This window comes from Solea solea, chromosome 18 (assembly GCF_958295425.1).
Source record: "Solea solea chromosome 18, fSolSol10.1, whole genome shotgun sequence".
NCBI classification, from domain to species: Eukaryota; Metazoa; Chordata; class Actinopteri; order Pleuronectiformes; family Soleidae; genus Solea; species Solea solea.
In genome coordinates this window covers 8,123,744-8,137,129 of record NC_081151.1, presented here as the reverse complement: position 1 = coordinate 8,137,129, position 13,386 = coordinate 8,123,744, and the positions used below count along the sequence as shown (strand labels likewise).

The window sequence follows — 13,386 nt, the reverse complement described above, 5'->3', positions numbered from 1 at the left end:
AAAAACAAAAAGTATTTGTGGTGTTTTTCAGAGGTCTAGTAGACCGGAGCCAAATGGTTAAAGCAAGTTTTATTGTGTTTGTGGACGGCGTGGTACTGGCGGAGGAGCTCTGGAGAAACGTGCTCTGAAACAGAACGACACAGGAGAAAGACTAGGAGATGAACTGAAACAAACATTTTCCGTCAGCCGTATGTACGATAAAAAAATACTTAGGTGATGTTCAAGACTCCTCAAGATTGATTGGTGCACAATGGCATTTTTCCGTCTTACACCTCACATAAACAAGGGGCAATAAAAACAGACAGCGGGACGACACAGTAAACACATAATGGAGTGTAATTACAGAGCGTAGGCTGTTTTGAACAGGTGGGTTTCTGAGTCTGGATTTGAAGAGGGGAAGAGTGTCAGCGTTGCGGATGTCTGGTGGGAGGGAATTATGGAGATGAGGAGCAGAGCGGCTGCTCTTCGTGGTGCTGAGGCGGGCGGAGGGCACAGTGAGGTAGATGGAGGAGGAGGAGGATCTGAGGGAGGGGGTTCTGCTGATGAATCCTGGACCATGACGTTAATGGAGGGATTTGTGAGGGAGACCAGAAAGGAGAGAGTAATCTATGATGCTACTTTTAAGTCATGATTTTAGTTTGAGGTGTGAAGTAATGGCGGTTAATCAGTTGAAACACACTTTCCATCAGCTCCACACGACTCTCTGTGTTTCTCAGTATATCAGTTATCTTTTTTGTTATTTTTTTATGTATTTGGCAACATTCCCTCGCTGCACACGCACATTTTGTGATACATTTTACATCACGACAAAGCAGGTGTGACGGAAGAAGCACACGGAGCAAGTAAAGCACAACAGTGTCATGCAGCAGCACCGTCGGCTGGAAACAAGACCAAGCAGTGTTCCGTTCAATTGTGGATTTTAGTACTAAAAACAAACATTAACTTCAAATTGTATCATGATTTTGGCTTCTTGTGTTATGTTATTTTTAACCCGCCATGCCCTATAGGTGTGTACATTTCAAGATAAAAACAAAATTGTACTCTGGTTTTTTGTTAGGACAAAGTTTTTGAATTTAGTCCAAGAAATTGTTCCCAGGACCAAAGGCCATGGGGGACAGGCTTAATTAACCGAGAGCATTTTAAACTAAAGCTGGCAGTGAGTCTCTGTGTGTGAAAACCAGGATACTGTGCTCGCAGTAACCGGCCGTCTGTTGATCTAAACTGTGTCGTGAGTTGAAGCAGCAGGCAGTGCAGCTCACATAAGCACAGTATGAAATGTATGAAAAACAGCAGTGCAATGGAATGGAACCCAGGGACAGAAATACTTTTCACTCAGAAGGTAGCATAAAAACATGGTTTCACAAATCATGAAAGGGAAAAGACAAAAATACAGACTGCATCCTCAGTGTTTTCGCTATTTGAGTTAAAATTATCTGCCTGCACGTTTTTTTCTTCTTCTTCTTCTTCTTGTTCCACAACAATTTTGACCCCGTACAATAATGGTAGAGCCTGACTCCTAACCAAGATTTCCTGTTTGGCATCGCATGCATTCATTTCACAGACAACTAGGGTTGTACCCAAGCTCACCCACAGCCCACACTGAGTCAACACTGGGCCATTAAAAGGTGGTGTGGGGAGAAATGTATAATGAGAGCAAACAGCCAACATGTTTGTGTGTCACCACTGGAAAGTCTTTGACAGAACCCTGATTTTAACTGCGGAGACAATGACTCAGAAACATAAGAAAACACTTGAGGGGCCTCGGTTCTATTCAAATTGTTTTGCTTTGCTTAAAAGCTGTAGTTTGTTTAAATTTAAATGAATGTGTGTTACATTCAACCCTGTCGAATGAGTTAATTACATTACAGTACATTCAATTGCACATTAAATACACTGAACTCCCATTAGCTTCACACACATCTCTGTGTTTCTCAGTATATCAGTTATCTTTATGGTTGCTGTTGTTGTTGTGTCTTTGGCAACATTCCCTCACTGCACACATACATTTTGTGCAAGGCAGAAGAAGCACACAGAGCAAGTAAAGCAGAAAGAGCGTCATATACAGCAGCACCGTCGGCTGGATTCTAGTGCTAAAAATAAACATTGACTTCAAATTGTATCATGATTTTGGCTTCTTGCGAATGCTATTGTGCAATATTAAAAATGCTTGCTCAGCCAACAGCAATCATGTGCTCCCTGGACAGCTGCCTGTCTATGTGCCAACTTCAGCTGCTGCTGTTTCCGTCACCATGCAGCTCCAGTTAAGTTTCCTGGTTCAGTCACCAGAGCTTTAAAATGTAAAAGGTATCATAAAGATTCAATAAGAGATCCAAAAAAAAAAAAATCATCTGCACATTTTATTGGATGATTATGTTTTGAGAAATACAAATACAGGCAATTATGTACAATCACTTATAAGAAACACATGACAAATGCAAAATATAAATAATTTTAAAGGATAATAACACTTCAGGTACATTCAAGATACTGATGTTGGATGTTGTAATGAGGGACCACTGCTCCATGTGGTTTGGTTTATCATCTAATGCAAATGTATATGTATATATATATATATATACATATATATATATATATATATATATATATATATATATATAAGTCCCTCTAGATAAGATAAGATAAGATATAGATAAGTTCCTCTCCTGCAGACTTGAGGGAGGGTGATTTGGTCCCATGAGCGTACAATTACATCCAGTGCAAATATAATCACAAATCTAGCTCATCATTTGAATCATTATCTGCGAGGTCATTACGTCCGACACAAAGAATATGTTTGTCTATATATCTGTCAACAGGAATATGGAAAAACGACTGAATTGCTTTTCTTGGAATTTGAGGGAGTATTTGGAGAACAGTGATCATGAGCTAAGACAGAAATCATTACCTTTTTTTTTACATGTTCTAGTTATCTATAGATATCTTTTATATTTTCCTTAATTTCTCAAGAAATAATACAGAGATGATTATAAACACGACAGTAATCAGGCATATGTAATATGGCAAACAATGCAGTTTGACAACAATCATTTATTTCAGAGTTTTCAGAGAAGACAGTTGTGAGCTTGAGGACTCCAAGGTGCCTGTTCTCCTAATGCTCCACTGCTTGAAGAATTCCCGAGCCTTTTTCCGGAAGTTCTTTCCCACAATGACGTACAGCAAAGGGTTAAGGACACTGTTGGAGAAGCCAAGGTAGGTGAAAAGCTGGTTGCAGATATCAACTATGTCCCATAGTCGACATCCTTTCAGGATTTCAGCCTTTAGGAGAACCTCCAACGTGGTGACCACGTGGAAGGGCACCCAGCAGATGAGGAAGGCCAGGAGGACGACCAGTATCAGGGTGGTGGCCCTCTGCTCCGTTTTCTCAGCACTGAACCGCTCCACTGCCTGGATTTTCAAAGACTGGGTAATTTTGACAGTGCAGAAAAGGATAATAGAAATGGGGATGACGAAGCCAGAGATGATCAACATCCCGTCGAGAATCAGCTGCAGCGCGTCGTTCTGGTAGTCCAGAAAGCACGCGGTCACGCCATATTCGGGCAGATATTTGACCTCCCTGAAGATGACTGTGGGGAGACTGAGGATGAAGCCGAAGCCCCACATGAGCACACAGGCCAGTTTGGCGTACTTTGGCCTCCGCATTCTGCCCTGAGACATTGGATGCACAAGTGCCATGTAGCGGTCAATGCTGATCAGGACGATGAAGTAGACGCTGCCGTTGACGTTCAGCTTAATGCCCAGGTTGACAGCTTTGCACAGAAACAGTCCAAAGGGCCAATCGAAATCATTGTATATATTGACAGCCCAGAAAGGCAAACAGCACATCAAGACAAGGTCAGAGACGGCCAGGTTGCTCAAGTAGATCTCAGCCACTGTGCACGGCTTCTTGTGGAAAAGGAAAACCATCAGGACAAAGACGTTTAGCACGATTCCCAGCGCCATGATGAGCAGGATATACACTGGTTGATTGGAGCTGAGCCACTCCCAGCCATCATAGGGAGGGCAGCTGGTGCCATTAGTGCTGTTCGGAGCTCCATGTGAGACTGTGGCGCTGAAGAATGGGATGCTGTGGACATAAAAGGGAAATTAAACTGTATTAAGCATGCTTTGGTTTTTTTTTAGTAGTGTTTAACCAACTTTATTTCAACAATAAAAGGCCTGTTGAGATTAAGAACCTCTTTTTTGAGAGCGACGCCATACAGAGACAAAAAGAACGAAAACAGACGGAAGAAAATACAAAGAGAAAGCAGATGTTCAAATGAATCAGCTCCCGTGAAATCACTGTTATAGAAATGAGCCTCCTCCTCCTCCTAAGAGCATTTTCATGGCTATAGTCTATAGTGTTTGCTTAACTTGTTTTTGACACGCTGAGCTTTTGCTGAGTGCTCGACTGAACGCGCTAAAAATGTCGGGCTTCTGCAAACATTAATTCTCGCTCTCTGTAGTTACAACTAAATAAATGAATCCACATTCAATGGCCACTTCCATTCAAATCTCGTACAAACACAATCTGCCTCCAGCCACTCTGTGCATCAATCATTCATCACCAATGTTCCCGACTGCAGCCGTACATTGACCACTAATGGGCAACAGGCTCAGCGCTGTTCCCTGTGATCCCCCAGAGGCTGTTTATGTTTGCGCTGCACATTATGAGACGTAGGTGAGGGTTTTTGTTTGCACTCAAACATTTGCCCCGTGTCAGCTGTCCTTTCGAATCACTCAAAGCTAAATTGTACAGGGACGTTACAGAACAGTTAACAGTCAACAGACTTTAAGCCACACTTTAAAGGGGAAAACTTCAAACCAAAGCCGTCCCACTGTGCCACAGAAGAGTTTGTTTTTGTTTAAAAAGGGGAAGAAACCAGAACTGTGGCTGTCTGAGGACTAAGTCAATTCAGAAGCTCACGCTGCAAACAGCAACATGGAGTCCAAAAACCAAACGTCTGAAAATAGCTTTTGTATGTAAGTCAGAACGAGAGTCATCCGTCAATCCGTCCGTCATCTATTCATTATCTATACCGCGTATCCTCTGAGGGTTGTGGGTAAAGTTGGATCCATCACTATACTCTTCAATAAAGTTTCCAGTCTATCAATATTTCTGTTCAAGGCTCCAACTTCTGCTTTCTCATATATGTTTCACTGAAAATAAGAAAAAGACGTGATGCCAAAGACACGTGTCTACTAACCAGGGACGATTCAGATCCTTCAGCTCTTCAAGTTTTTTTCTCTTGGCTTCATTTAAACTCAACTGCTTGCACTGATTTACCATAGTCTCTGTCATTCAATACATCCCCATGTGTAACAAATCTAAGAAAATGTTTTAGATAGTAACAGTTCACAGAAAGTACAGCCTAACAGAGAGTTCTGGGATTTATAAAAAAAAAAAGAAGATATATTGTATCACAGATTGGGTAAACTGTATTACCTTTGTATATATTTACATTAAAAAAAAGTTAAAGTTTGAATTACCTCGAAGGTGCGAGAGTCATTCTTCCTGAGTAAGTCCAGAGATGAAGTGCTTCGAAGCCCAACTACTCAGCTGCTGCCAGTTCCCTGTCTGTCCTCCGCCTGCCTCTGACTCAGTCCCTTTAAAGGAAACTGTAATTGAAGTGATGTCAGCCAAAAAGTCATTCTTCAGTCTGCATGCTGCTGCTCGCCCTCCTCTTAGCCCCACTTGTCTTCGTATGTAGCTACAATTAAAGGAACTATCTTATGCATTATATGCAATCTCTGTTTGCATCTTATCAGCTTGTTCAATCATCTGTGAAGCACTTTTAATTGCATTATCTCTCAGGACCGGCCTTTTATAAAAGCTTTTGGATGACCACATTAATGCAACGTGGAGAAGTGATGGTTTGGACGACGATGGAAACCACTTGGCATTGAGGAAAGACATGTGTCATGCATCACAGTGTGCATTAGACACATTAATCCCTTTACTGCATTGTAATGATGTTTCTTTTTCCCCGGCGTCCGGTTTAAGTGCACTTTTAATACACGCCTCCAATGTTCACATAAAAAAGAAAATGCATTAAAATGACTGTCACCGTTTCACAAACAGTCAACTAGCGCCGCTGCTAACACGTGCAGTCACAGTGACTCTCATGTACGATGTATGACAGCATAATATAATATAAATTGTGCATGGTACATTATTATAAGTTGGTTATAGGGGCACATAATGTAATATTATTATATCATTACATTATATAATGTCATTATGCACTTGTGTAATACAATTTGGCCAGGAGCTAATTTGTTAGCTCATCATTTACGTTCATTCCTTTTCTGAAGCTTATTTCCATTGTTTATTGTTTATGGAGGATAATAGGATTTTTAGTCGTTTTTGAAATGGTCACAGATTGCAAATGGGGGTCAGTGTAGTGTTTCACTAACAAGTGGTAAATAAAATATCATTTTTCTAAAATCATTTAGAAAAACCAGGAAAATTTAAATAAACCAGCTACACATTTCACGGTCCGTGACTATCGCATGTGATCTGCATTCAAGCGGATTGTTCGGAGGGCTGTGGTGCTGGAAGTGACGTAGTACTCAGGCCCAAGGACTTACTTACTCACTGTGACATGTTTTTACTTGTTATATGGCGTTACCAGATCATCTTGGCCCCCGGCCTAAACCTCACTTCTTCTCCATGCCTATCCCTAAACTCCTGGGTGCTCTTTTACCCGAAATTGAGTTGTCTCTTGTACGTGATATACTTAGAAGCTGTCTGTTCTTCCACTTTTTTTGAGATTCTCTCTTGGGCGCACAAAGTAGCACCCACGGACTGGCCCACAGCCCAGCGGACTGGCCCATATAACCGGATATAAACATGTTACTCCGGTAACTACCGGGAGGGTCGACACGTGAGGACTGAGTCAGTCGTGTCTTTATAAACTTTTGTGAACGTCAAACTAGTTCGAAACATCCTACTGTCACAGCAAGAGGGCAACTGATAATAACTGATAACACCACTGCTTCCACATTTAGAACCACCTTAGTCTCTCTAAACTTAACCTCTAAAAGATAAAAAATAATGTCTGCACAAGTCTACGTTCCACATGTCTGTGCATGTCCGTAAGATCCTGCACGTTTGTAGTGAGGATTGGATGCCAACATATTTGATGAAAGATTTAGAGATAAGGCAAATTGGACACCGTGAGTGTGAGAGAGGATGGTTGTTTGTCCTTGTGTGGTCTTTTGACGGACCGGGCTAAAACTGTGTGGAAACGAGTCCGTCCTGTCACATTCATGTGATAAGTGTGACTCAAACGCATGCCCACGAGGAAGCCAGTGAGTCGAGTGGCACGCTATAAAAAGACCGGAATTAAAATGATTTCAGTTCTCCAATTTGGGCTCCGACGTTTATGATAATCTGTTACACACACACACAAGTGTAACTCACAGAATGTTTAATCTTCTTTCCAGGGATTCCTAGATCGTTATTACGGATCTCACAGTGACCTTGAAGCGATATAAAAGACCCATCGCCAAACTGAAACGGTTTGTATTTACACCATTATTTCTCCATGACAGGTCGTAGCACTTATCTGCAGGGAAAGTAATAACATGGAAGTCAAGAGACTTCCTAGTGTTTCAATGCCTAAAATGTTTCTTCCTTTTCTTCTCGGCCCTTTCTTTGTTTCTTGAAATGATCTCGATCATGGCGCAGATATGATGTGATGGATGATTTAATTCACTTGTAATCTTGAAGGGCCTGTGTAGAGGACAATGTATTATATTATTGAACTTTCAACATGGCACTCTTCCCAGGCCTTTCCCTGCATGGCACCCGGAATTCCGGGTTGGAACAATAGAGCAAAAATAGAGTTACCTCCACAGTCTCCTGGTTTACCTATAAACTCATATTAGTTCAGATCAGATCACTTGTTCTTCTGTTGGAGTGATTTTAAGTTTAACTGGAAGTTCTTCACTGTTTCCACTTCTAAGAGCTGCTGGTATATTATTTTCATAAAGTGTTTTAAATTCGATAACTGAGGCACTAAAACCCTAATTCTTTTCACCACAGATGTACTGGGGGGCGGCGTCACGAGTCTCATTGTTGGTCATTTCAAAGCCACGGAAAATCAAATCCTTCACTACAGGGTTTGGTGATGTAGGCAATAAAAAAAAAGTGTAATGTGATCATTCCAGGGAATAACAATATGTCCAAGTAAAGCATTTATTCAACAGCCTAATCCTTCGTTTTGTTTATACACACCCCGAGAATACTTCACGTTGTAGTGGTATAAGATAGTCTTGCGGTTAGTTTTGTGTCACTGGTGCGTAATGAAGTGTGTAACTAATGTCTGGACATGAGGGCGGTGAGGCTCAAAAATAGTTGCCTCATTATCTGTCTCCTTCTGCTTGCCTCCTAAATATTTTTTTCCAGGCTGTGAACTCTATTACTCCTTTTTGGTGCCGGAGCCGCCCCCGCGCCCCCGTTTCATAACTCCAGTGAGATGTTGGAGACGCGCGGAGCAGCACGAGCTCCTCTCTGGCGGTTCACATATTGTTTTCACAGCTGTCCTCTACAATCAGGGCATTAGACTGAGTGAGAGCTGAGGGACAGGGATCCAGCTAACCTCAGGGTGTGCAGCAGGGAGTGGCCCCGGCATGGGCCTCAGCTCCTCTTTGAAAAATCCTAACGCCGTCAGCCATGGAACACAAATCCCCTTCTTCAAAACAGGGCGGGGGGAATTAAAATCCAACTTCTGCTGTAAATACTGCACGTCTAACTGCTCAGATGTTCCTGGCAGATGTGAAACTCTTTTTTCCCCCCTCGGCATTTACTATTGAAGATGAAGTTGTTTTGGGGGGACAGAGGTTTTGGTAAAGTGAGATGTATTACGCTCTGTAATTTGAGTTCCTTCTGTTTTCAAGCAAAATGGAATATTTCAAGTCATCGCAATAAGACATGATGTAGTATGAGTCAGCAGTGGGTGGCTGAATTTTTATTTTTTTTTATTCTGTAGTTTAAACATCAGATGAAATAAACATTGAAGTGACGGTGTGACATCTTTGCCTCTCAAGTGTTTACACTCCACAGCTGAAAGCTCACGTTTCTGGCTGCAGTGTTGTTTACAGAGAGTGTGAGGTAAACGGCATGGGATGAGGCCACTTTGGTCGGAAATCAATATTTGATTTAGAGCGCGACCAACTGTGGTCACGACAGTAAATGGGACCACGGACGAGTCAGCGCCCATTTTGTCAACATCTGCGAAGGAAATGAGAGAAACTTCCTGTGCATGAAAGCAACAGAATACAACCGTCACTGCAAAACATCATGTCTAACTTTTTTCACCTGCTAACCCTTAGAGCTTTATTCCATTACTCAACTTCATTTTCACTAACCACACCTGAGCAAAAAGTCCTCAAAACGTTTAAGAACGGACTGATTTTGTGAAATTTGGAAATACGTCACAGGTCAAAGTTCGCTTGGCTCGTTTTTATGAACAAAAAGAAAAGAAAAACGGTCTCATTTTGTGATTTCGGCAGAATCATGTGATGTACTAAAAGTAGTCATAACTTTGACTCAATAACACATAAGCCTGAATATGTGACAGGATGTCCATATAAGGAGTTGTGTATTATTCCCGCACTGTGTTAATATACATGGATCGACATGGCAGAAAAGAGAGGTTTTCATTGTTATTTTATATGAGTATTATTTTTATTATTATATAGCATTCATATTGTGTCATCCGTATGATTTTATATTGCATTATTTGTATTTTCTATTCCTTTATTAACGCTACGACTGATACATTATGAAACACAGGGATGCATTGTGAGACAAACAGTCTCGTCTTGAAATATGGAAATGAAGCCCTCTACTGGACAGAATAAGAAGTGTCATGTGCAAATGCAAAAGCCTGTACTCACAAATCATCAGGATCACATTGTCCATATAGGTATATATAAGTATCAACAAATATTCAAATGTAAATAGTAAAATAAGTGTGACATTTTCTTCCTTTAAGATTTTATAATATTATAACAGCAACAGCCTTAAAATGCTGCTTTTCAGAACGTCAGTAAAACTGTGACATGGAATAATTCACATAAATAGTGGAAATAGTGTTGAAAGTATAGTCAAGTATGATAAAAAATGTGGGTATTTTTGGGATGTTGCTTTAATAGAGTCATTTAAATAGCAGCCGAAATGACCTCGCAGGAGTCCTAAAACTGCCACAGACAGAAAACCATCTCACTGACACCTGCCACACTTTCAGAACGAGCTCAAAGATCGAAGCTCGGATCATCTGAACAGTCACTGCGCTCCATGGACAGAGGCTTTCACTTGTAATCACATTTTTTTTCCCCGCTCCCCTCCCCATTTTATTGTATTTCTGCTCTTCTCCATCATCCTGTCATTTCCTATCAGCCCGTGCATCCGTCTGTCCATCTCTCTGTGCATGCAGCATGCTCGCTCTCGCCGTACAACAGAGCCTCCATTAGACCCCGGAGTGGCTTCCACTTTAATGTTGGCCAGTGAACTGTGTGTGCCAGTGGGTGTGTAAAGGGAAAAGAGTGATACATGTCAGTCTCCATGGTGACAGGGAGACTGCATGTTCTGCATGCTGATCGTGGTGACAGAGAGGCAGCAGACCACTGCTGTTTTCCTTACATTTATGTTACAAAGGGCTGAAAAAGTGACTTAAACGTAATTCTGTGCAAAAGAGAACTCATGCAGCTCAGGGGACGGTTAAGTCCATCTGTCGGTTGTTTTTTTTTGCTCCTCTTCACACTGTATCTCAACAACCTACGGTGGCTTAGCATGGAATGAAAGAGAGATTATTGTGTTGCTGTGTTTTCGTGTGCGATGCATCACAACGATCGTGCTTGTCCTCGAACTTTTAATCTAGAGCCACTCGCGGGGTCAGAGGTTTCACATATCTTGAGACGTATCTCATTATCTAGAAGGATTGGAACAAAATGTGTGCAGACATCCAAGGTTGCCGGAGCAATTGTAATGATCCTATGTGACTTTTTTTGTCTGTGGTGCAAGCCCGAGGTTAACAAACAGTTGACTCTACAAAAGTGGGAAAAATGCATTTATGAGCTCCACTGAATAAACTAAACAAAGAACCAATACACGTGAAGCCAGATGACACTTAAGTCTGCTCACATTGTAAATAAATACTCTACGAATGTGGTCACAGGTGTGCCGGGGAGCATCCGTCTTGTGCAAAGGGGCAGCATCCTCATAAATCTTCTCTTTCTGAGGTTGTGTTTTTTTATATATATATATATATATATGAAATAACAGGCTTCCCTGCCTCGACGTGAAATCAAGAGAAAGAGGCTCCTGCCTTTTGGATGCTGGCTGATGCCGAGCTCCCACCATGGAGTAACAGTAATGAAGCATTTTCAGGGGGTGGTGGAGCCCCCAGATCGCACTGAGAACTATCAGTTCCTTCCCTGTCACACTCGGTACACTTACCCCGTCATGTTGTTGGAGGTAGGAGGGAAAACTTAAGGGCAGGAAGGGTTTGTTCTGTTTTTGATTTTTGTCTACATCTTGCATCCAAGTAAAAATAAATACATTTATTCTTATCATATCAGATATATTCATATATATATATACACACTGACTACTTGGAGTTGTTCTGTTCTGAGTTTTCCTCATTAGCATACTATTGCTTGTGGGTTTGACAAGCTTCTGTATTGACAGCATCATTAGAGACCGAAGAAAACAGTCGGAGGAGGAAAGAAACAAACCGAAATCGAGGTCCAGAAATGGCTGCCACGAGCCCCTAAAGGTGCTGTCCAAATCAAAATGTTGTTGCTATGGCAGCAGTCCACCTAAACTCCTTTTCACACCAACCTTTGTGTGTTATCATGACAAGATTGCACAACACCTTCAGGTGAAATCTCTGTTAGTGTGATGATAACACACACACAGTCACTGGACCAGGCAACGCAAACCCCCCCCCCTCAAAAATCCCGTACCGCCGCTTTTAATAAGAGTTTAACCACCGTGCCGTGGAGGAAAGGCAGTCTATTAATGAGAACAAACAGAGTGTTCTTCTTTTTTTAAGTGGCTGCAAGAAGGACACAACACAAAGCACAGTATTGATCCTCAGAAGAACCTAATTAAACCGATTATCACTAACCTGCGCCAGACTAATGCATCTCTATTATTCTCCCAGTGCCATGAATTTATTCAGTGATGGAAATTCCACAAAGGTTTTGGCCGCAGCTCCAGATGTGACTGCTGCAGGGACAGTGTGTCGAGTGATGGACACGTTATAGCTGCTGTCTGTCTGTCGAGCTGTTGGTGAGTAATGTTTAAATATGAAGACGTGTCTGTTACACTCAATCCATTGTCGTGGTAAAATGCCGTGGGAATAATACACAACTAAGTTGGATCTCATGTTTGGATGTCTGTCTGCTCTGTTGGCTGCCTGACAGGTCTGGACTCTGGAAACTGGATCCCTTACAGTCTTGGCTAGTTCTAAATGAAATACCATAAACCTCCTTGTTTCTTTTACTGCTCAGTTACAGAGATCCAAAGGTGCATGGAAAAGTAAAGGTATTTAGAGGTTTCTCAGGTTTTTTTAAACTCCAAACCAAACCAGTATAAACTTTTCAGGTATAAAATGTTTCTGTGAGAACAAAATGTTTCACTTAAAAGCCACAAAGTTCACAAAGGGGCACAAAAGTGTGCGTTGGTGTGCAGCTAAACCCTCTTGTGCCACTCAAGGTTTTCCATTGTTTATTTCACCGCATTTGTAATCACTGAAACTGTGCTTGCGTGACACACCTGTCAAAAGGCAGTGTCCTATTATTATTACATTATTTAGAATGTAGCAATCAGGACACGGAGCAGGAACAAGCTCTCATTTTTCTAACATTTTTAAGACGAGACGCTCGTCAACCTCAGAGGATACGATGAGACGAAGCATTACTGGGAAAAATCGAATCAAAATCCTAATCATGTTAAGAAAGAACACTTTTCAACAACACTGATGTACAAGTATGCACGTTTTTGTCTTCACTAATGAGTGGGTGAGTGTGTTGAAACTGTATTGCAGAGATTCAGCGGATGATGCAGGAAAGCTCCAGTGTTCCTTTCCCACTCATTCCCCCACATAAGCGCAGATACTTGGACACTGAGTCTGTGTTAGCGGATATGCAACGCTTTCTCATACAGATGGTAATGTATATTATTAATTGTGGCATAGCATAAATGTACACTTTATTAATTAAAAAAACTAAATATGTGTAGTATATCATTTTATTTGTTTAGAGGCTCCACCTGTTAATTTCAGTTTAATGTTAATGGTTTATATTTATTTATTAAATCTCTACTCTTTCACTCATGACTGAACAGTGAAGCATACGACACCCAGTTCCACTCAG

The 13,386-nt window shown here is 41.4% G+C and overlaps 1 protein-coding gene across 1 annotated transcript; it reads right to left on the bottom strand.

Annotated features, from left to right (window-relative positions):
• Positions 1-2,614: 2,614 nt before the first annotated feature.
• On the bottom strand, positions 2,615-5,590 carry bdkrb2 (bradykinin receptor B2). The gene is made up of 2 exons (XM_058615630.1): positions 5,488-5,590; positions 2,615-4,084 (listed from the first exon to the last, which is right to left on the bottom strand). Exons 1-2 carry the CDS (start codon positions 5,505-5,507, stop codon positions 3,049-3,051), a joined length of 1,056 nt encoding a protein of 351 aa, XP_058471613.1. The 5' UTR covers positions 5,508-5,590; the 3' UTR covers positions 2,615-3,048.
• Positions 5,591-13,386: the final 7,796 nt, after the last annotated feature.

What these genes read in the sequence shown, in the direction of transcription:
- bdkrb2 (XM_058615630.1), bottom strand. Translation starts at nt 5,507, where the DNA reads ATGACTCTCGCACCTTCGAG. An exon ending in ATGACTCTCGCACCTTCGAG is followed by an intron (nt 4,085 to 5,487) that starts GTAATTCAAACT and finishes TTATGTCCACAG; the next exon opens with CATCCCATTCTTCAGCGCCA.